Source organism: Eutrigla gurnardus (assembly GCF_963514095.1).
Source record: "Eutrigla gurnardus genome assembly, chromosome: 17".
NCBI classification, from domain to species: domain Eukaryota; kingdom Metazoa; phylum Chordata; class Actinopteri; order Perciformes; family Triglidae; genus Eutrigla; species Eutrigla gurnardus.
In genome coordinates, this window is record NC_139928.1 from 15,407,568 (window position 1) to 15,430,850 (window position 23,283).

General features: G+C 45.4%; 5 protein-coding genes across 11 annotated transcripts in view; all 5 read right to left on the minus strand.

The window, feature by feature from the left end:
* pygo2 (pygopus homolog 2) overlaps positions 1-23,283 on the minus strand; it is a 183,378-nt gene that overhangs the window by 16,621 nt on the left and 143,474 nt on the right. The gene's annotated exons all lie outside the window — the stretch shown is intronic.
* Positions 897-2,854, minus strand: s100s (S100 calcium binding protein S). 2 transcript variants are annotated; one of them, XM_084033025.1, is made up of 4 exons: positions 2,740-2,805; positions 1,780-1,826; positions 1,292-1,445; positions 897-1,106 (listed from the first exon to the last, which is right to left on the minus strand). In XM_084033025.1, exons 2-4 carry the CDS (start codon positions 1,791-1,793, stop codon positions 921-923), a joined length of 354 nt encoding a protein of 117 aa, XP_083889151.1. In that variant the 5' UTR covers positions 1,794-1,826; positions 2,740-2,805; the 3' UTR covers positions 897-920. The 2 variants fall into 2 exon arrangements, with proteins under 2 accessions (XP_083889151.1, XP_083889150.1); XM_084033024.1 differs by lacking the exon at positions 1,780-1,826 and having other exon boundaries at positions 2,740-2,854.
* s100u (S100 calcium binding protein U) lies at positions 3,014-10,156 on the minus strand. Of its 2 annotated transcripts, XR_014598694.1 has the most exons (4): positions 10,001-10,156; positions 7,270-7,400; positions 5,792-7,048; positions 3,014-5,735 (listed from the first exon to the last, which is right to left on the minus strand). XR_014598694.1 is itself a non-coding variant. In XM_084032380.1 (3 exons), exons 2-3 carry the CDS (start codon positions 7,387-7,389, stop codon positions 6,500-6,502), a joined length of 669 nt encoding a protein of 222 aa, XP_083888506.1. In that variant the 5' UTR covers positions 7,390-7,398; positions 10,001-10,152; the 3' UTR covers positions 3,014-6,499. The 2 variants fall into 2 exon arrangements, 1 of the variants encoding a protein (XP_083888506.1); XM_084032380.1 differs by having other exon boundaries at positions 3,014-7,048; positions 7,270-7,398; positions 10,001-10,152.
* s100a11 (S100 calcium binding protein A11) lies at positions 11,417-12,770 on the minus strand. The gene is made up of 3 exons (XM_084032183.1): positions 12,621-12,770; positions 12,385-12,531; positions 11,417-11,770 (listed from the first exon to the last, which is right to left on the minus strand). The coding sequence occupies exons 1-3, from the start codon at positions 12,714-12,716 to the stop codon at positions 11,636-11,638; spliced, it is 378 nt and encodes a 125-aa protein (XP_083888309.1). The 5' UTR covers positions 12,717-12,770; the 3' UTR covers positions 11,417-11,635.
* Positions 13,413-22,018, minus strand: pbxip1a (pre-B-cell leukemia homeobox interacting protein 1a). 5 transcript variants are annotated; one of them, XM_084033083.1, is made up of 11 exons: positions 21,871-22,018; positions 20,998-21,127; positions 20,105-20,189; positions 19,915-19,970; positions 18,974-19,640; positions 17,903-18,136; positions 17,607-17,630; positions 17,181-17,224; positions 16,925-17,020; positions 16,584-16,764; positions 13,413-16,464 (listed from the first exon to the last, which is right to left on the minus strand). In XM_084033083.1, exons 2-11 carry the CDS (start codon positions 21,067-21,069, stop codon positions 15,431-15,433), a joined length of 2,493 nt encoding a protein of 830 aa, XP_083889209.1. In that variant the 5' UTR covers positions 21,070-21,127; positions 21,871-22,018; the 3' UTR covers positions 13,413-15,430. The 5 variants fall into 5 exon arrangements, with proteins under 5 accessions (XP_083889209.1, XP_083889207.1, XP_083889208.1 ...); XM_084033081.1 differs by having other exon boundaries at positions 13,413-16,473; XM_084033082.1 differs by lacking the exon at positions 21,871-22,018 and adding an exon at positions 21,624-21,829 and having other exon boundaries at positions 13,413-16,473; positions 20,998-21,108.

Below are 23,283 nucleotides of genomic sequence, written 5' to 3' on the forward strand. Positions count from 1 at the left end.
ATCTGGGTCAGCTTATATCTAGTGGAACAAGACTTGCAGGATATTGTTGGCAGGATGTGTGAGCTGGAGCAGTTTACTCTGTGGGAATCCCCAATACACACACACACACACACACACACACACACACATGAAGAGACACAGACACACACACACACACACACTTTGCTGGCATTGTTTCTCCCCGCGCCATTCAACTTGACTTCCAGGTGCAGCGATTCATGCCCGTCGTGTCCATGAATGCTTTGTGGAGCACGAGGGATTTCCAAGTATGCAAAACCAAACACACCACAATGAACAGTTGGTTAAATGCCATGTTTAATATTTTTGAAGAATGCATTGGTTATTGCGGGGGGGAAAAAAAAGAAAAAAGGATTACAAAATATGCACAAGAAAGAGCATATAACATATTGTGTTGTTCAACGCTGAGTACAATAATATGATCATTTGCAACTTAATATGTGTTCACTAATTATTCATGTGCAAGACGTGCTCAAACATCCAGGTGTGTGTCGGTTCTGCAAAAAACTGCAACTTCCTTTCTCCCCAGCGCCTGATTCAGAGCATACAAGTGGCCGTCAACATCGATGTATCTCGAGTTGAAAGAAGTTGTAATCGACCCCCTGCTCGGGCCCTTCACCGCTCTGAGTGCAACTAGCTCCGGATGTGCTGTGGTATGAGAAGCCAGTTACAGAGGAGAGAACGAACGTCCCGTGTACTGTAAACCCACAAACTATCTGCTGGACCGCTCCCCTCCTGTGTAGTTGCAGTGTTTGCAAATTGCATAAGACAAAAAACCCATTCCAACTCTCTCCCTCGCAGTTATTTCCCCTCCTCATCTTTACCCCCCCCTCCTTCCTCTTCTCCAGCCTTTACACCTCCCACTCCCCCCGCCCCCACCCCTTTTCCTCTCTTGCACTGATTCAATTTTTCTTCTCCGCCGACTCGTCTTTCGGCTTCTCATCTGTTTTGCAATCCAGGAAAAAGTCGTTGCAGGCGACCGTGAGGGCCCCCATCAGGATGATGAACTCGGTGAAGTCCACCTCCCCGTCGTTGTTGGCGTCCAAGTCGTTCATCACCTTCTCGACCGCTTCGTTATCTTTGGAGCCCTGTCGGAGGGGGAACAGAGAGAGAGGGACTTAAGAATGCATCTCTCTGTTATGTGTGTGTGCATACAAGCTTGTCTGAACCTGCGTGTCTGAGTATGGGAGCGCATACCTTCGCTTGTGTGTGTGTGTGTGTGGCATATTTGCGAGTGTACAACTACATTATTTCCCCCTTTGCACACACTTACCCCCAAGTAGGTCCCCAGCTCCTCTAGCAGCAGCTCCTTCAGTTCGCCCCTGCTCAGCGTGTACTTGTCGCCCTCCTTCCCAGAGTACTTGTGGAAGGTCTTGATGAGCATCTGCATGGCGCTCTCCAGGTTGGAACTGGGCTCCTTGGACATGCTGGAAAAGGTATCAAGGGTCAAAAGGTCAGAGTCTGCCGCCAAATGCCCGCTCCAGCACCACGACTGCATGTGCGGTCACATGGCAGTCGAGGGTTGAAGCCACCTCTCAAGTCAAAGTGATAGTAGGACAGGCAGAGGAATGGATGGAAGGAAGGAATTTTTTTCCCCATAATTCTCTGCATAATAGTGCAAAGGCTCTTTTTCTGGCCCTTTATTTAAAATAGCGTGGTCACTGTGTGTGCGTGACCTTACTGGGTTTTTACATATCAGATGGTTTTGGATGGAAAGACGGAGGATAGCTTTGGAAAAGCTTTTCGAACAATCTTACACACATTGTGTCCGGCATCTTGGAGCTTCTTGTGCTGGACCTGTGGAGAGACTGCACACACACACACACACACACACACAGATACGTCACCGTCAACGATGCAGAGTTAGAAGGTGAAGACTTTCTATTTCATCATATTAAAAAGAAAATGCACTCCACGTGTCGCCTCATAGATACTTTCATGAACATTCAAGTTGTTTAGAGTGTCGGCTTCCCGGGTCGTCGCTCTCAATAAGCTGAATGGTTAATGAATGTGTGGTTTCGGTGTTGAACAAGCCTCGTCACTCAAGATGGAAACCAGGAGAGGAACACAAAACTCTGGTAAACACATTCAGAAACTCAGGGCCAAGTAAGACGAGTTGTATACTCGGGTACTCGTACGCTTCCATACTTGCTCAAGCCTTTAGGGATCTATAGCTACATAAAAATAAAAGTCTCTCAATCAATCCCTGTGCATGATTTATTAACTATCAGCTATTCCAAAAAGGAAACGGGGATGCTAACGTCTAATGTTATTGCCTCTCGTCATGCTGCAGACTGCAGTCAGAGTCGTAGGAGACTGAGACAAAGCTGGCTTAACTGAAAACCTATAGGGGTCATCTGTCTCGTTACACAATACAAAAGGAAACCATGGCGACCAAAATGCCATCAGTAACACAATATAGTTTGTTAATTTAACATACTTGATTCTAAACCAATGTCGTTATATTGTAACTTCTTTGTTTCAAATCCCCGTCGTGCTCCTCTCCAACCTCGCACGTCCAAAGGAAGCAAACAGGAAGCAAAAGTTCAAATGAGTCCACCCCGTCGTCTGCTGACCTCCGGTGTCCCTTCTGCTCGGGACCTCGTTGGTTCTACAGCTATTTATTGCAGCTGCACGGATGCTTTTTTCATTTGAAGCCTCCGTCAGCTGCAGAGGAGAAAGTCGAGTGAAGAAAAAAGCCCTCCGAGCCGTGTGTCTTACCTGAGTGCTGATGGAGGGCCTCCTTTGTCTGTGAAGATGTGCAGGGGACTGAGCCAAGGCAGAGATGGATGGGGAGAGAGTTTGCCAGTGTCTTAAATATCACCTGCCCAGCTCCCTCCTCCTCACCCCCCCACCACCCCCCCTCACCTTCTTACATACTCTACTTCTCTTTCAATATCCTCCCTCCCTCCCTTTGCAGGTGCTTTCTCTCCATCATGGACACCAAGCACATTCAAGACCACACCAAGCACATACCAGGCCACACAAATACAAATATGTTATCGTCACAGTTTTATTTTCAATATCGGACATTAATTAAACGTGTTACATAGAATTAGCAAAAAAAAAAAAAAAAAAAAAAATGATACAGCGTTGCATATGAATTTGAAACATCAGAATGAACTGAAATGAGTCCCACTGCTAAAACACACACACCCTCCAGTACTTGGCAGCAACAAACAGAGTGCATCCACGCACGATGACGAAACGCCTGGACAATAACCCCGGGAATGGTCCCACAATCACAAAAAATTTTGAGCCCAGAGCACATCCATATATACGTGTGTGTACACTTTTTTTTATATCCGCTGGGTGGGCTTTTATCTGACCGTGTCTCAGAATGAATGGGAGTCATTGTGTGTCAATAAAAATCTGTCTGCAAACACTCCCTGCCGCAAATCTGCTGTTTCGTTCCAGCATGTTTCTAATCTACACGGAGTTGAGGGCTGGGCGGGGTTCACACGATGGGACAGTAACAAAAAACTGCCAGTTCCACCTCTTTGTAAGAGAATTTGGCTCTCACGGTTCACTCCGTCCATCTGCGGCTCCACACTTAAAAAAAAAAAAAAGCATTTAGCTGCGACTGAATAATTTCCAGATGATGTTTAATTCAGATTTATATCCAGGGAATCTGCCGCTAGTGCAAGTAATTCCAAATATGCCAGGAAAGTGTGTTTTGCTTTATAATTTTGTTTATGATGTTTGGTTGAGAGCGTAGAAAGAAGACAATCATGCACTAAACACGTCTGGCCAAGTGCTCGAGGCCTATGTGCATGTTGAACAGGCAGCTGGCTGTAGATGGTGCAAGAGAGTGATAGGTTTCCATTATTCACAGGAAGTACCATGGTTAGAGAATATTCGGATATAAAAAAAATAATAAAGGTTGTAATAAAAGAAGTATTATAGCCTAAATAGCCCCACAGGTTTGTTAGTAATAAAGCATGCAGGAAACACAGCGTACTACGAGTATAAAGGCCGAGCAAGGGTGAGTGTAAATGAGAGACTATTTACAATGGGAGTGTCGCAGTGAGGCAGGGTGACCACATGACTCAGGTTTATTTGTCTTGCCCGTTTGGCTGCCGAGCAGTTTGAAGTGCCAGGTGCTGTCACAGTGCAAAAGGTGTACATTTGGCAGCACCACGCAGCCTGGTACATATAACATAGCGGGGCCTGCAACACGAGCCTTTTTGTCGTGGGTGCATTATTGATGATGAGACAATTTACAAATCATTAAATTGTAATTAACAAATTGCATATGATGTGACAAGGAAGCACATTTTTTCAAGTCATCTCCATTAGTGGTCCAAATGAGAAAGAGACATTTTAAAAAAAAAAGTTAAATATAAAGAGGCCGTGCCGAACTTAAATATTTGGCCATAATAATAATGGCAACACAATGTAAAATACAAGCAAATGAGTTTTCAGATAGCATGCAACATCGTATGTATTAGCCTGTTGTAAATACCACACCACATAGATTCATATTTTTTTGGCTCAGTATTATTATTCTTTTTGGCTTATATATATGTATTTAAAAAAAAAGCACCTCTGACCACGATCCCTCTGACGCTGCCACCTCGTCTGACGGGCAGGATCACTGGAGCCCGGGATTACTTTCATGTAATTGTTTGTGTCCCAGGGTGTGTTACCCATCAATGCCTAATCCAGTGGTTTCCCAATGCCTGTGACTCAAGGATCCAGTTGCAGGTCAAACAGGGTCTTTAAGCCGTATGAGAGTGCGTGACCCACAAACAAACACGCAACCGGCGCTAAAACCCAGCAGAAAACAACAAGCAACGATGAGAAATTTTAAAGAGAGCCAGGTTTCGGTCACTCCAATCCAGTTGCAACCAGATAATCAACCGTCCAGTACATTTATGGATCAATAACCATTGAAATGCCACATGGTTGGGAAGATACACAACAACAACAAAAAGGTACTATTTGTATTGAAAGCACTAAAGATAAAACTGCCACCTGGTATGGGCTTCTTTACTTCTTGGTGTTTGTTATCTTGTTCTTTTCTACAAGGTCTAATCCAGGTGGATTAGGTTGCATGAACACCTACTCTGGATGACTCCACTGGTCACCAGCCCACTCCCATGGGACCATTTGGACTCCCATTTGACCATAAGGGTCGTTTTGGTGTGGATTCCATTCTTGAAGGTTAATTATTTAGCCTAAAGCATCACACTTGATCCTCCAGCTCCCAAATCCTGGGCTGAAGAGAACTGAAGAAGAATATCTGCTACTGTGGGATCCACATGAAGTGAACCCCTCTGGGAATTATAGAAATTAAGGCCCACGAAGAAGAGGGTGTGATAGGGGCAAGTAGCCTACACGATTAAAAATGGGTTAAAAGTCATGCAAATCCTCAGCAAAACTATTTGTTTATTGTCGTGCCAAATCAGCTACATAGCATTGCGACTTTAAAAGACAAGAATGTAAATAAATATATATGTGTTATTGACAGATGTTTCATGCAGCTGTCATGGGAATAGTTTAACACTTGGGGAAATGATTCGCTCTCTGGCTGGAAAGATGTATATGACTCCCACCTGTATGAATATTATTAAGCTATAGCAGTCGATGAGATTAGCCTAGCGTAGCTTCTGGAAGAAGGAACAGCTAGCTTGGCTGTAACAAGAAGGAACAGCTAGCTTGGCTATAACAAGAAGGAACAGCTAGCTTGGCTATAACAAGAAGGAACAGCTAGCCTCGCTATAACAACAAGGAACAGCTAGCTTGGCTATAACAAGAAGGAACAGCTAGCTTGGCTATAACATGTTGCAGCTAGCCTTGGTAGCTGTTTGCTCTCGTTTCTGGCCTTTGTGCTAAAATGAGCTAACTGGCTAATGGCTTCATACTCAATGGACGAATATAAGAGTGGCCGCCCATCGTCTCATACAACTCTTAGCAAGAAAGCTAGTAAGAATATTTCCCAAAAATCTCAAACTATTCCTTTAAGCAGCCAACGTAAGTAGTGTGAGTGAGGAGTTTTAAGATAAGACCCAGATAAAGATAACAGTTAGGGAGACGGTATTTCAACCCCGACATCTTGGCTTCGGTGACATTTTGGTCACGTGTGTCGCTGCGTGTAAATCATACTTTTTTGCAGTAAAGTTTCCACAGGGATATGGCATGCATATGATAGTGTATGTCTGCATGCTATCATAGTATATTATCATAATGAGGTAAATGTGCTTATTATAGTGGGATGCACACGCTGTACATATGAACATAATTGTAAGTAGTGGTTCAAAGCGATGTGTATTATTTGTCAAATGTGAGGAATGGAACTGGGTTTTGTAGTGTTTGGTTTTGATGTTTTGTATTTCAAAGTGTGTAATCGAAAAGAAAATATATTTTTTTAGTGGCTTACCAACTCATGTTGGGATAAATGCTGCGCTTGGATGTAGTGTTGGATGCAAGCGTGTAGTGTGATTATTTTTTTTTTTTGGGTGAAGGAATGGATTGTCCCCTATGAGGTCGCCTCCTCTACCTTCTCTACTTCTTCCTTCACAGCCTCCTTCTCTGCCACTTCCTCCGGCTTTTCTGTTTCCACTATCTCAACCACTTCTTTCACGACCACTTCTACTTCCGCTGGCGCCTCCTCCGCCGGCACCGGCACCGCCACCACCACCTCTGCTGCTGCTGCTGGCTCCGCCTCCTTCGCTGCATCGGGCTCAGCCTCTGCCTTTACTTCTACCGTTGCTCCTACATTTTCTTCAACCTTCACTTCAGCGACCGCTTCCACCTTTGGCTCGTCATTCGCTTCCGGCTTCGCTTCCTCCTTGGCCTCCGCATTCGCCTCCGGCTTCTCCTCCTCTTTGTCCGGGGCGCCTTGGGCCACTTGTCCGGATGCGGCGTTTAGGGCGGGCTCCTCCTCTTTGGCGAGGTTGCGCTGCTCGCTGAGCGAGACCGCCAGGTAGCCGACCAGCTTCATGTACTCCTCGAAACCGACCTTGCCGTCTTTGTCGGCATCCAGCTGCTGGCCCATGGTGTTGACCGCCTCCTTGCTGTCTGTGTCCTGGATGGAAGGCACACACACACACGAGACAATCAGATGACGAGTGACTCTAAGTCATAAGAGGGTCATCTAAGAAAATGGCCCTCTTTTCCCCATTCACCTACTGTATATTACGTCACCATTTGGTCCCAATGTTAAAAATGTGGACAGGTTGAAAATAGCCAGCGGTTGGACCGACATAATGCAAGTGTTGGTAAAATGTCAGAGAGCGTCATGCTAACCGTAAGGATGTTGGAGAGCTGGGTCTTGACGAGGTTCTGGAATTGATTCTTTCCTAGACTCTCCTTTCCCTTGGTCGACTTCAGGAAGACCTTCACCATGGTCTGGACAGCAGACTCCATCGCTCCTCTCTCTGGGGGAAAAAGGAAGGGGCAAGGCGGCTAGATTTTTATCACATTCTTCATATACCTACAGGTGTATGACAGGGCTGAAGACATCTAAGCATTTGAGGAGCAACTTGGGCTTCAGTATTTCGCTGAAGGACACTTTGACACACAGGCATGGAACCACCGACCGTGTGGTTAAATGACCCGCTCTACCCCCCACACACCAATATAGATAGGTATATCAGGTAGTTAAATGGGTTTGCTGCTGTAGCGTGTGAAGGGGACGGAGTTCCTGGACGGTCCGATTCACTAAAACACTCAAGTGACAGGCACAACAAGTGGAAAATTGAAGAGAGGATCCCCTCGTGTCCCTGCGAGGCCTTTTTTTTGTTTCAGGTGTTGAGTCTAGAGCCGTGAAAAAGGGAGGGGACGGCGAGAGGGAGTCTGATTGAGAGACAAGCCACAATGGAAGTTCTGATCTTTGACAGGACATCTGATCTACTGAAGCTACCCAGGGGACTCGGCTTCACATTACCTAAGGGATTACCTAAGGGATTAGCTCTCACCAGCTGTAGTGCCCTCTCTCTTTCAGTGCCACTCTGCATTTGAATGCCACAGCCCCTTCTTCTACTGAATCCTTCACATGGTTTTCCACAAAAGGAAACACATTTGACAAGGGGGCTGATGATTTTCAGCGGCGGATTCCACCACAAATAACATTTAAAATTCCACCTTTAGAGCCTACACGCCTCACAGACACGATCATAAAGGTAGACGCGTGGGTAATATATAGAGACACTGCTCAGAGTGTAAAACACGCCAGTATAGGTGACACAACTCTGTGGGAATTCCATTCATGGCTGTCTGCGGAGATCACTTAGACAGGAATTTACAGGCCAACTCTGAGCTAGTTTGCCCCAAAGCAGTGCGAGGATATGTTGGAGGCGACCGTTCTCGTCTTTCAGCTTCAGTATTCAAATGTTGCAGAGCAAACGACGGTTTATGCTGCTGAGAAAAACACACACACACACTAGAGTCGTCGTCTTTAAGCGAAGCCGTCTTGGGAGCCCAGAGACTAATCTCAATTACCGAAGAGCATGTCACACTCAAGCAACCTGCAACCAGAGCAATTTCTCTACCAGAGGCTAACATTTCACCAGCCCCAATTTGAGAGTGTACTGCTTGACCTAATGATCTCCAACTGTCACTTTGCTCCGACCCCACCGCTGCACCACACAAACACAGTTTGCATGTAGTAGAGGAAGCATCATATCTGGTCATTGGATCATTCTGAGCATGGATTCAATCAAAGGTTTATTTTTATTGTTTAAAGAAAAGACAATTGCTGTAAAGAATGTTTTGTCATTTTTTGTGATATTAGAGACACAGCCCGTCCGTGTTTTGTAGGAAGTTTAGGGGACTTCTTCCTGCACCGGTGACACACCCTCCCTGAGCACACAAGGCCCTGAACGCCTCTCAGCGCGTCCTGTCCAAAAAAAAAAAAAAAACACCCAGCAAAAGGCTTTCTGCCTTTCTGTCTCCTATTCTCGGGCCCGAGTCTGTCCACTCTCACATTCATTATTTACCAAGTGGCCGCTCTGAAAGGTGGCAGCGTCCTCAACACGTGTCCTAATTACGACAAATGAATTGCATCACCCGCGTCCCCACGTCAGCGAGACGAACTTATCCCCCTTATTTGTCTTAAAAGGGCCCCCAAACAACCGCGCGACAATAATTAAATATACAGGCCCACAACCAGAGGTCTCCCGTTTCCCCCCGTCCAGAGCCCGGGGAACGATCGAGTATTGCGTTTCCAAATGGGCGAATGTGATACGGTACGTGCGCAGAGTAACGACAATACTACCGCTCGCGTGTGGCATCAAATATTAACACAGGAACAAGTCAGGTTCTGTATATTGCGGTGAGCAGACGTACGGCGGCTGTCTTTTCATCCAATGGAAGGGGAGTTTGGAGATATTCTGGAAAATTGCACCTTGGACGTTGCGCAACAGTATAAATACGTTTGACAGGAGTTGTTTTAATTGTTGTACAACAGTGTTGAAAGATACAGACACGATGCCAGGGAAAAAACCCCACATCAACTAAGACAAGCTGTCACTCTCAGGCCCTCTATATGTATTTAAAAAAAGCATATAATGCGCAAAAAGTGCGCCTTTACGCGCGACCTGGATGTCCACTGGATACACCCCGTAAACTCAACACTCCGTCACCTCAAAGTCACTTCAATTTTTTATTGGCCGTTTGCAATTGATCGCTAACTTGACAACTGATCTACATCAAAATATCACGTATCTTTCCGAAGAGAGAGACAGAGAGCATATGGCACTCAAACGGCGCCAGTCAACCCGTCAATAAAATAACAACCACCAGCTTTTAACATTCTAGTGTTATGTATTAAAAAACAAAAAGTGCAACGTGAGCCTAAAAAAAAACAAAACTAGTGAGGTCTGGAGTCATTGAAACCGTCCTGCAGGAAGACCGCGGCCAACTTTCATGGGATGGCTCCTGCAAGAGTCTATCGAAACGTGGCAAAAACGATGAACAAACACAACGCTGGTACGCAGGAGAACGTGGAGAAGAATCCAAAAAGACGCGTCCAACTCACCGTATACCGTCCGCGGGACAACACAAGTGTAGAAATGTGCGCAAATGTTGAGTTTCTTTCCCTCTTCTCCGCCTTTTCTGCGCCGCTTTGAGCCCAGGGAACTTGCCAAACTAGTAGGACAGCAGAATCTCTTCCGTGATTTAGTTTTTTTTTTTTTTTTTTTTTTCTTTCCTTAAAACTTTTCCCCCTGACAAGTCAAAGGGCGTGTACCTGGAAGAGCGAGAGGGGGGAAGGAGTGGGAATGTGGAAGAGCGAGGCGCGTTAGCTCAGAGAAGGGAAAATAAAGGGAGTGAAAAGTGTATCAAAACGCTTTAAAGTTGTTTTTTTTATTGGAATTGTCTTTGGCTCGTGGGCCGGCTGCCTCACGTCATGCGTGATTTGCGCAGTTTCACGCCAACTAGGCAGGCTTGTGGCTCGGAGACGGGGCGGGTGGGATTACTTCATCCGCGAGGCTTTCTCAAACTATTTCACTTATTAAACGGAACTGAACTTCAAATTATTATCCGTAAGCTTACAATCCGTCGCAGGGAGGATGTTTCTTTTTTTATTTTATTTTACACACATGTATGACTCATACATGAATTAAACATGACTACATAATTGGACAAAAACTACACAGAGGGTTCAAACTTTAACCTGGATGTGTTGCGAGGGCCAAGCTTTATGGAATTGAGTCATCAGTGTAAATGGTAAAGCCAGTCTGGCAAAAGTGGTGCAAGAGGTGAAGCAGTCTTGCCAGATTCTTGCGAGTATTTCAAATATTCTTCTTTAAATTCCCATGCACAGATACAAATCTCCCTGCTGCTGCTGCTGCTTGTGAATGAGTGAGAAAACAGGGTTGTATGAAAGCTCTCGATTGCCTCCTAAACCTGTGCCCAGCTTTTATTGTCACACACTGGCACCTTAGCATTTAGATACAAAGGTCATACTGTCTTATCTTGTGAAAGAGTTTTTTTAACACCAGCAAGCAGCACCATCTCTCATGAGCAGAATTAAAACGGGCGTATGGGCTATAAAACAGCCGGGGAGGCCGCCAGCACACATAACTCCGTCTAGACATCAGAATGAACGCAAAGTAGCCGTGTAACGCCGAGCATCAACGGCTAAACAAGGACAATGCGATTCACCTAGAGAGCTCCACATCCGACCCCAACCTAGCGGGACGTCCCATCCCCTATCACACAGCCCACTGAGGCCTCACTGACAGACACTGAAGACTGCAACGCTTGGACAGGCCGCTTTGTACAGGCATTATGAAGCTCTATGGAAACGAGATATGGTCTGGATGGTGTATTTGTGGCAGCAGCAACGCATATAGGATTACAGGCCCCTAAATCAAGGCTGTAATACACTCCCAGCTCAAATGTGGGCGGCTGGACGTCAAATAATGTGGTGAATGAATGACAGGAGACCGTGTTGGTGGCTGAGGGTTCGAGACAATGAAGCCTTTAATTCAAAGTTCCCTCCGTTCAGGAGATGGTTAACTAAAGAGTTACACATGTGGAGTGATAAAGGAATTCGCAAATGCCTTTTTTTTTATTTTTATTTTTTTTTACAGTTTGACAACTTCAATTGAGTTGATTGGCGTTGCACAATCTGCTGGAGGCCGCGCCTCACGGTGGAGGGCGGGTCTCTCTACTGGCTGAAGCCTCCCTGTTTGCTCGCCAGATTTCCAATCAGCTGCCAGAACTCGAGGAAAGTCAACTCCCCGTCGTTGTTTTCATCCAGGGAGCCCATGAGGCGATCGATGGCCCCGGGGTCGCTGGCGTTCTGAGGGCAATCACAGAGAGGAGACCCCGATCAGTGTCTGAGCTGCAACAGCAACGATGCCTACTCTGCAAGACTGTTGCCACCTAATGGTTGAGTGTAGTAATAAAACTGGACACACTAAGTATCCTGATGATACACGCCTTTCCAAATAAATGCATGTGTGATTATATGTTATACGTATATTGGTGGACGACAGTGGGGAATGGAACTCTAAGAGCATCACTATACAGTCTTTATGAAACATATTCAATCAATATATGTTATTATGTATTAATTATTACCATTCCACTTTCACAGAGTCACACTGGTGACACATTTGATAGTTTCACTGGTAGATTAGCAAGGAAATTAGCTTAAGCTGCAGCTCCAGTATATTGTTTTGTATGCTGCAGCATGAGAACTGACATGTCACACACCAACTCGCAGCTTGAAAACATGTGTTGATGTCAAGATGATGATGCAAGGCATCTGTGAAACTAAGGCTGAAGGTCACAGTGGCCTTGTTGCATGTTAAAGCAACCAACAACAGCAGTGTCCATCTATCAGTGCTCCGGATGCAAAAAATGAACAGCAATCAGCAGGCAAAGTGTCTCTGAACAGCTTCTGAGATTTACCTTGACATAGTTGGGCAGCTGAGAGGTCACCAGCTTTTGGAATTCGTCTTTGCTCAGGGTGCTGGAGGATCCATCTTTGCCAGCAAACACCTTGAACTGGCTGACGAGGGTTCCGATGGCCGCTTCCATGATGGTTTGTCCTGAGATCTGGAAAGTGAACAAAAGTCTCGATGAACCATCTTTCACACGTAGATGTGAGTCGGGTCGTATTGGAAGTACGGTGGCTGTGGTCTCACCTTTTTCTCGTGTAGAGACGGTGGGTGATGTGTTCCAGCTGGCTGGTGAGAACCTTCAGTCTGACCATCACCTCTCTGAATATTTATACACTTCATCTCCGTCGTGTGATGCACACATCAGCGGAAAAGGCTTAACCTGCCCTCTTCTCCCCCATCCAGCAGGCCGACCTTATCTCTCTCTCTCTCTGCTTTCCACTAAAAGCTGCAAGACCGCCACTCTGTCCGACAAAGGGCAAATTTGTACTGATGATAGCACAAAACCCATTTCCAGTCTGTTTTGCGGAGCAAGGATCTCTGTCAGGCCGTTCTAATCACGCGTCTGAATCATGCATGCCTACGCAGTAATTCGTTTATACAAAACATGACTCAAATAATATGGCATTCAGGGTGACATACTGTCTCTCCACAGTTAAAGGAGTACACGTGTGCAGAAGAGGAATGGTAACTCTTATGTTTAAAGCATTTTAAGGACGATGGAGGAAACGGAAATGCTTGCACGGTGACCTGGAGAATTCAAAGAATGACGAGCTCTCCGCAGTTTCATGGTGACAAGATTCTCAATGGTTGCTTACATTCTGGTTCATCGGCATATCGGCTTGTGTGTCACGTACAGGCCCGTGAGCGAGTATTTCATTCGAATGTAAATATTTTAGTTTGGCATCCTAGCTGTAGATAATAGATGCTTATCATGCCAACACCTTCCACTTCCTGCGAGAGTGAGTCAGACAGAAAGTCACACAACGCCGGGTATCGCTGCACATTCTGAAGCAGGGGGAAATGTTCTGTGATGCCGTTGCAATAAAAGACAAAAGACACATATTTAATGGTGAAAAAAAATGTATTGAACTTAACACTGACTTCCTAAAAGAGGACGTAACTGATGATGAATGAAAAGAAAAATGATCCAAATTCTTCCAAAACATTTGTCCAGGGATCAACTACATGCACATCCGAGCCAGTTCCTACATTAGCAGTAAGCGCAGCAGGGTCCTACTGTGGAGACAAAAATACTTCTCTTATATTGATTCAACTTTCAGAAATGTGTTTCGTAAAAATGAAATTTAGCTTTCCTTCGATCCCTTTGGTCTTAAAAATGTTCAAAATCAAAAAGTTCCTCCGTGCAAACAGCAGAGAACGTTTAACAAACATCCGTTCAACGCTTCGTGTGTAAACCCTACGACATTCACTCCCTGCCTTATAAACAGCAGGCACATTTGCAAGCAGTGTAAACTTGTCTTCTTAATCTTGCAGGCGCAAATCAAACCCGAGACCTCTCGTCCAATCAAAGATATTCATTAAAAAAAATAATAAAGGCACGTATGCAGTAGCTGGCAAACTATAATGTCTGAAAACCAACATAACTTCAGCATTTCCACATTCAATACGTATGGTCTGGGACAAAGAAAACAGTTGCAGTGTACCGACAGAATAAATAAACACCAAACACTCCAAAGCTTCTTTCAACCACGGAAAAAGGAGAACCAACAATCACTATCTGTCGACTTTTAACTTCACATCCACCTTAAGAGGGAAAACTTGACGATTGGACTCAAACACAGAAGAAGTCAAAGAGAACTGGAAAGCAAATCTGCGATACTTGGGCGAAGCTTTGTGTCTCGTTGGACCTTTTGTTTTTTTCGTACAACTTAAAATTAGGAGAAAGAAAATGCAGCAGCTCCCCCATTTTCCCATTTTCTTGAAATAAATAACCTTCATTTCTTTTAGTGTATCTCTCGTATGTGTGCATGTCAGTTAACGTCAACCTGCTGACAAATAAAGAGGACAATGGGGGGGTAAAAATGTATATACTGGTTAGCTTGCCAATCTCATTTACAGCCCATTAACTCTATATCTTTTGCTCTGGGATACCCAGTTTATGTAGATCATATGTTGGCGGTCCCCATGGCTACATTATGAAAAATATTAAAGAGAACTAATGGTCTAAAAAGCATAACTATTTTGAAAAGTGCTAAAGTGGCTAGCGGTCATAGATTTAGCTACTATGGCTATCACTTTGTCCTATTGCTTTTCTTTTTAGCAGCTCTGACGTTTGAAAAACCTGGTTGTTCAGCACATCTGCCTTCAACTGACAGTTGAGAGTCGGAGGGGTGAAAAAGACTGTCACGTCTAGAAGCCAAACGCTCAGGGCATTGAAACAGCACTCTTGTGTGTGTTTGCCCAAATCTATTAAAGAGCTGCTGACACAAAACTGGTCCGACCGGATCCGAGTGTTATCACTGAAAGAAAACCGGGATCTCATCCTCTGGGATTTGGACAGCTACACACGACTTCAGGCAAATGGTTTCTGCAACAACAAAAAACCTAGAGGCAGTTTCACACAGTCAAGTATTTCACATGTCTTTCTGTAGCTGAACAACTTATATAATACGACATGATTTATGAGAATGGTGTTATTTTTTGCGCAAATACCATCTCCTTAAAGCCCAGGGTTTTTTTTTTTTTTGTTCAGTTTGAATTTACAAAATGAACTGCAACATGCACTACATATTGAGAAAACACTATAGAGCAGAGGAAAAACCCACACAACACATTACTGAAGGACTTTGCATTAGGAGGCATGACCTGACAGAGGTAGGTAACAACAACTAAGTCCAAAATGACAAGTACAAGCCTAGCTTATAATTAAAGACTCAGAGGGACATATTTATGAGAGGCACGACCACTCGGTACCGAAAGCTACTACAATTACAGCTCTGAAGAGGAGAATGTAGGCAAGAAATGTCCTATAAAACCACCACTCGTGCTGCATCTTGGGTGTCGCGTTTTACTGCCTTTCCCTCGTTGTCTATTTACACGGTGGCTGCAAACTTCCACAGGGCTTCCCGCTCAAACTCCTCCATCTCCTCCTCCAGGGAGTCGTCGTCCTTGCGCCCGCCGACCTCCAGAATGTCCACCATGTCCTCCAGAATGTCCGCCACGTCCTCGGCAAAGTCACCGAAACGGACCCTGTCGTGGATGAACGCGCCGTCCTCGAAGAACTCGGCGGTCAGCTTCCTGATCTTGTCTTTGCCCTCGGACGAGGGTCCTTCGAGCTTGCTCAGGTAGCCCTCCAGCAGCTCCTCGAACTCGGGCAGCTCCACCGGGTAGAGCCCCTCCTTGCCGGCGCAGTCCTCCACGGAGCTGCAGCCCAGCTGGGGGCGGACGTTGCGTCTGAGCTTTTGCTCCTGGTCTCTCCAGAAGTCGTTGTGTTTGTACTGATGAGGCTGATGGGGCCGTTGGTGCTGGTGCTGATGGTGGTTGTGGGAGTTCTTAGCGGGCCGGCTGTGCCACGGCTTCTCCTTCCTCCTCTCCTCTCTGTCCATTCGGCGCTCGTCCTTCTTTCTCTCCCACTCGTCCTGGTGTTTCCTCCACGCCTCTTTGTGAGAGTTTTGCTTCTGAGACTTCCACTCCTTCTCCTTCTTCTCTTCTTTGTCCTGCCATCCTCCCTCTTTTCCGTGCTTCCTATCTTTCTCCTCTCTCCGTCCTTTCTTCTCGTCTTTCTTCCAGTGGTCCCGCTCATTGCTTTTGCCTTTGCTCCCTGTCCATTTGGACTCTTGTGACTTCTTCTTACCCCACCTCTCCACTTGTTCAGAGATCTTCTTATGGATCTCCACCAAATTGTCCCTGACGCGTTTCCTGTCGCCTCCATCTTTCTTCATACCTTGCAGTCTCTTCTTGCTCTCCTCCAGAAGAACCTTCTGCCTCTGGAGTTCCTCCTTCAGCTTTCTTCCCTCGCTTGTGTCCTTCCTCCACTCGGGTCCGGCTGCTTTCTGGTTACTCTGACCGTCTCCGTCACCAGGCTGCGGGGCTGACCTTGAGGTAGCCGCGGGCATTTCCTGATCAACTGTGGAGACTACAAGATATCAGAGTTATAATGGGTTTCATAGTTAATTATCAGAAAGGTCAAAAGATGAGCACTCAATAATAAAGGATGTGGTTCATTTGCTGTTTGTGACATCATACCTGTGAGCTGACTGAGTTCAGTCACCCTGGACCTCAGACTCTCCAGCTCTTTCTTCAGCTCAGGCAGAGATGACAGCTCGCCCTTCAACTTCACGTTTTCTTTCTCCAAGTCGGCTTTAGCCTTTTCATCACCAGTTGTTGACAATGCATTCAGCGCCGAGTCGAGTTCCTGTTTCTGAGACTGAGAAATAAAAGAAAAATAATGACGTCACCAACGCAGACAAGTTCCCCAGTCAAAGCTAGGTTGTGCACGACTTTGGACAATAATCATATTGTAGTGCATTAAAACATCCCAAAGGGTTAAAACGCCATCATTAGCATCAGTATGATGGTATACTGACCTGTAGTTGAGCCTCTAGCTGAGCGATTTGCTGGTTTTCCTGTGTGAGTTTATCCAATAGCTCTTTCATATCCTGTGGATCACCGCTAAGCCAGTCCTGGAATGAAAACCATTGGCAAATGAAGAAAACACATATTTTTAAATAATCCTATCTTTAGCATGTGTCTTTTAGGTTTTAAGACGGAGCTTTCTTTAGACACTGTAGTACAGCCACATCACACTGAGATGGAGTTGAGGGAGAGACGGCAGGAACAGACCTGGTTTTGTTCTCCATCACTCAGTTCAGAGGCGTCAAAGTCACCTGTCAGATAAGAAAACAAGACAAGTCTTGGCAACAGGCACTTTCATTGACACACTGTCTTACAACCGCATGAGATGCTTTTGTTGTGAGGTGCGTTCCATGAGCTCAGGCGCTTCCCGCACACAGAAACTATTCATTTTTTAAAGTATGAGAGGTTTTTTTTGTCTAACCAAACAAACTGCCGGGAGGAGACTTAAGCAAGATCCAGCGATTCCGTCAAAACTGTGATGAAGTGTGTTATTGTTCAAATTCAGAATGCGTGTTATTTGCCATTTTCTGCTGCCGCTGCATGAAGTGTCAGGCCAGATAAGCGCTTGAGACAAGCTATGGAGCGTTAGCCGGCTAGCGCAGAAGCTTACACTGCTGTCTTATGTTAACCTACCATCATCCAGCTCAGAGAGGAAACCTGTTGACAGAGTACATCTTAGTACAGACTCCCATCTACTGCTGACAGCTGCCAATAGATGTGCTTGTGTAATTCATAAATACTGGCATTGTCAAATTAGGACATATGTATTAATCAAATTTGGCTTCACAATAAACCACACAAAACCTCTGATGTAACAGATGTGCACATAGAAAGTGGAATTTCAGTCTCACTGTTAATGATAGTAACCTATTGGACCGTGAAAAGCAGAAGCGAGTTAGCAGGCTTCGTTATGTGCATGAGGAACTCACCCGAGAGAAAGAGGGAACCTAAGAAGAGCAGGATCAGAGAACCCACAATGCATTTGTTCAAGGAGAACCACGGCTTTTCCTCCTTCCTCTCGGCCAGCTTAAACTCGGCTTCCTCTTCCTCGTCTTCCTCATCGGAGGTTCTTGGTCTCGGTGCCTCAAAGGAGGCGACGTTCCTCCTCCTCAGTCCATCATCGAAGCCGCTCGTGTCGCCGAAATCAAAACTGCCGGACGGTTCTACGGGAGGGAGAAAAACGAGACACGGTGAACATGAAAAGGCAACGGCAACTCAGCGTTTCATCATGCATTATCCATAATAGATAGCGCAGAGCCTGAAGTCAAACCACTATTCAAATGTGAGTCACTCCAACAAATCATCACGGCCACAAAAGTGTCAGAACCAAAAAATCGCAATTATCTACTGGCAGATTGCCCAACACACACACACACACACAAAAAAACTAAATCTAAGCAAATACACGGACTGTTAAGCACAACAGTGTTTAAACTGTTTGTGGAAAAAAAGCGGGACGAGAACAGCCAGTGTTGCACGTGGAAATGGGACGACATTTTCTCACTAAATTACAACAACAGTAATTTCACGCATTGGGGGTTTCTTCATTTTCTCAGCGGGACGTACGCCTCTCTGTCACACTGATGAATCACTTTCCAGATGCTAGCGTGACCGCAGATAAGAAACATGGTCGCCAATTCTTCTGCGGGAGGACTCTCATTTTCTGCTTCTATTGACGAGTGCTAATTGCAAAGCGCTGTGAACCACTTACTTTGCTCAAGGCTGCGTTACCAGCGGGGCTGATTGTATCATGTTAACTATTAAAGCAGTGGTTCCTAACCCACTTTTTGGCCTGGGATCAGTGTTTTTTTTTATATCTGCTTCTCATTGTTTCATTTTTTAAGGCATCCATTTTGTCACAAGAAGGAACAGTCTCCAATTTGGGAACGACTCAAGTCAATACTGACTCACCACCTCTAAATTCTCTCCTCACTCTGGTTCCACTGCTTAATTTATCACGCATACGTCATCATTAACATTCCTGTTGATTGATCCCATACCTTCCCCTTCTTCTTCTTCTCCTCCTCTCTCATATTGGGACACTGTCTCAGAGAGCTCCGGCTCCTTTTCCCCAGCTACCACCTCCTCCTCCTCCTCCTCCTCCTCCTCCCCCTCGGCCTCTACTGAACCAACAGTCTCTGGTGCAGGACTATCACTGATGGAGCTTTCAGTCACCAGGCTCTCTGGGACTTGGCTTGGCGGCTCTGGACTCTCTGGAATGAAGCTGATAGCAGCATCAACATGAGAGGGAGGATCACTGGCTGTAAATGTCTCTGTGGGGACGTTGACCTCAGGCTCAGGCGTGATGACAGGCCTCTCCTCAGCAGGGCTGGCTTGAATCAGCCCAATATCAGCAGGCGTGTCAAGCACTGGTTCTGTGGAGAGCTCAGTCGGCGGAGGAGTAGAGCAGGACTCCTCGGGCTCAGCTGTCAGGAGGTCAGCGGCAGCAATATCGAGTGGAGCCCCCAGATCAAGGTTGGTGACAAAGGGTGTGTCTCCGAGGGGCTCATTGTCACTGGGGGAGCTGGTCACAATGTCATGGATGACTGGAGGCTGACTATCCAGGTCCAGGTCTGGAGGATTGAGGTTGGGTGGGAGGGAACTCATCTGGGTTGGACTAGATGGTATGGGACCCTCACTGGATTCTGGAGAGGTCTCTTGACACACCTAGAAGACAGCTATCTGTGAATACTTTGATACACTGATATCATGTTTTTGTGAACTTTTTGTGAATAATAACTCATTATTTTGTGATAAATTTGCTATGATTTCATTTTTTTTTTTTTTTTTACTCAGTTTTTATTACAGTACGTCTCTTCGTACATTAAACACAATAATACAACACCAATGGCGGTTTCTAAACATGTAAATACTCTTAGGGGGGATTATGACATTGTTCAATTGTGTAATATATTCCTTGACTGGATTATTGTGTACCAACCTGATGGCCCTCTTCAGACAAGACAGTTTCTACCAGAATGTCACTTGCAGCAGCTCCTGAAACACAGTCATACAATGTCAAAACTAACATATCAAACCAAAGACCGGGTTTAAAGGCAAACGTTTCATCCTTAAATGTTGATTTATGTTGCGACCCTAGCCGGTAGCCAGAGATCTTGACTCGTCAATACCCGTCACGTCCTCGGAGAGACTCGGGACGTCACCCAGGCTCTCAGTGCCGTCATCTACGGGCCCGACATTCTCAACAGCGGCGTCCTGTGGAGTCAGAAGATCCAGGGAGATCAAGCTTCCCATAAAGACTTAACACCTACATCCTCATGGTAACACGGCCTTTGATATCTACAGCCCACTCGATACAGACATGCACGCACATACACGCAAGCATGGGCTGGGAAACACGTCAATATTTCTGGTTTTATCACCTTATTTTTTTTTAAACTTTAAACTATAAAAATGAAGTAGATGCTGAGTGGGTTTTCTCCCATAATGATTTCTGAAACACTTGATTACAGCCACTTCAAATTACAGTTAGACTTACATTTAACGACCATAAACGTCAACGTGTTGACATACAAGTCTCCATTCCTCAACTGATACTGAGATATATATACACAGCTGTCACATTCAGTCTACTCTCATTTATTTAAATGGGGTGAACAAAATATGACCTCTCAGTAGAATGCAGTAGAATGCAACTCAATTCTCCTATAACCTTCAATATAACCTTTACAGTAAGTATAAAAAGTACAATTTATTGCAGGGATGTTGCAGTAGATTAGTTTTCGTCAGGTGTATCTTATAAACTGGCTATTGGGTGTATATTTGTTAGGCGTAACTGAGGAGAATTTGGGGCTTATTACAATAAAATAAATAGTTTGTCCTTAATGCCCTGTCCTAACAAAGACACACACAACTACTTGCACATGGAATTTGAAATACATGTGCCACAACGTTATGGGGAGCTGAAGGGGGGCAAGCACAGACGTGCCATATTTTAAAGAAACTTGCATTCGTTAAACGGAGCTTCGAGTTTCAGTTTTCCCGTGCTCGTTCTCTGGCATACCTCAGGGGAGAGGAGGGTCCAGCTGTTGGTCGAGGAGCCGCTGCTGCCTGTGCTGTTGCTGTTGTCAGACATCGCCCTCTTCAGGCTCAACTCGGCACAGCACGGTGCAGACTCCGGATCTGTGATTTTTCTGCAGACGACGACAGAAACAACGTGTCTTTGAACATACCTGATGCATTCACGAACATGCACAGTGAACGCGGTGACTGTAACGTGGTCGCTAGTGTTGCTGTATTGTAGGCTAATAGTGACAAATGTTAAGTATGCGGTCACGGAAGTGAAAATGCACACAAAATGTGTCTGATTGTCTGTGATATTTTGATGGTGATTATGTAAACAGTAGTCTAGGAGGACACCATTAACGTTACGGTTTGGAGGCGAATCCGCTGTCGTTGATACAAGTTATATAACGGTGTATTGGCATCCATAATATACTGCTGCGCAGTTGGAAAGGGGTTCAGTCGGGAGAAACAGGACTCTCCTGGCCGTGTTTTTATAACCGCTGCTACGTCCAGCAAACCTTTCACTCACAGCCACAGACCCAGTCCATCTGTGTGGCAGTTAAAATCCCCAACAATGATCAAACCGCGGACACGAGCAGTTAATCCAACCAGACACGAGCAAACCAGCGGTTAATACTTACGTGTCGACAACACTACGTGCGCTAATCTTCTGTTTAGCACATCTAGAAAGACAATTTTAGGGGCTAGAGTTGTTGTAGCAACCAAATTCAGGGTTCACACAGAATGGTAAACAAAGGAGGGTAGGCTGCATATCCCCACTCCCACTCTTCCGCGTTCTCGCAGGCCCCGCTGCTCGCTTCAAACACCTGCTCGACTACGAGTTAAACACGAAGAAGACATTTTTATTTACCTAACTTCTTCACACCTCTGTCGCTCGCTGTTCTTTCCCCTCCAAACCCCCTTTTGTTTGTTTTTTCCCCCCTATGAAAAACGCTCCTCTCTTCCCGTGAACTTGGGAACTTTGGGAATTCCAAGCTGCGTCACGTCGACCAAGAAGCCTCTCGTCCAATGGGATTTCAGCGGTGGCTGCGGAGCTCCCGCCCCTGAGCCAAGGCTGGACCAATCAGAGAGAAGTGTGATGTCAGGAAAAACGACGAACAGCCTAGCATGATTGACGCATGCAGGTGAGAGTGGCAGGTGATGAGCAGCACAGCTCCTTCCCCTGGTTGTTACTTCATGTGTGGAGCTCAGCCTCAAGATGCATGCGTGTGCATATATATATAGATACAGATATATATATGCACAGGAGGGGGAGGCTGCCAGGACCAGCCGCACACTGACACGTCTGCAGAGCTATATTTAAACTGCGGGATTTACCGGGGCTGGACATACCCCTCCACTCCGATTGCTCCAGTGTAGACATCGATTTCATCACCTTGCTCCCTTTATCTGAAGTTAGGGTTCGTTAATGGCTTTATTAAGGATAGACATATTTACGTTAACACCTCCGTATATCAGAAAATCAGAACCCACATAAACATCCACGCTATTAAAGACACATTGAAGTCTGTGGTTCCAGATAGATTATTTTATATGTAGATTACTGTGGTGAAAGAAGAACTATGTAATAAAGCCATAATGTAAACTACTACAAAATGAAAGTAAAACAGTAAATGTATGGCGTACTGTAGTATTTTTTTTTAATTGTCATGTATTATCATGTATTATTATTGTGTAAGCAGAATTCTCACTTTTTCCAGATTAATCCATAGCATTGCATCCTTGTTCCAAAGATGGTAATTCAGATTTTGTATGTCCATCCATCCATTTTCTACCGCTTATCCTGTATTCAGGGTCACGGGGGTGCTGGAGCCGATCCCAGCTGTCATTGGGCGAAGGCAGGGTACACCTGGACAGGACGCCAGTCTATCACAGGGCCAACATGTAGAGACAGACAACCATTCACACTCACATTCACACCTACCAATTTAGAGTCACCAATTAGCCTATCCCCATCCTGCATGTCTTTGGACTGTGGGAGGAAGCCGAAGAACCCGGAGAGAACCCACGCTTACACGGGGAGAACATGCAAACTCCACACAGAAGGAACCCGGGGCCGACCCGGGAATCGAACCCAGGACCCTCTTGCTGTGAGGCGAGAGTGCTACCCACTACACCACCGTGCAGCCCCCAGATTTTGTATGTTACATCTGTAAACAATCTGCAATATTTCCTTATGAAATGTTATGGAGTAAAAGTATAAAGTACGATTAAAAAAAGAAAACCCTGAGTTGGGTAAACGTATTTACTTTCCACCATTGAT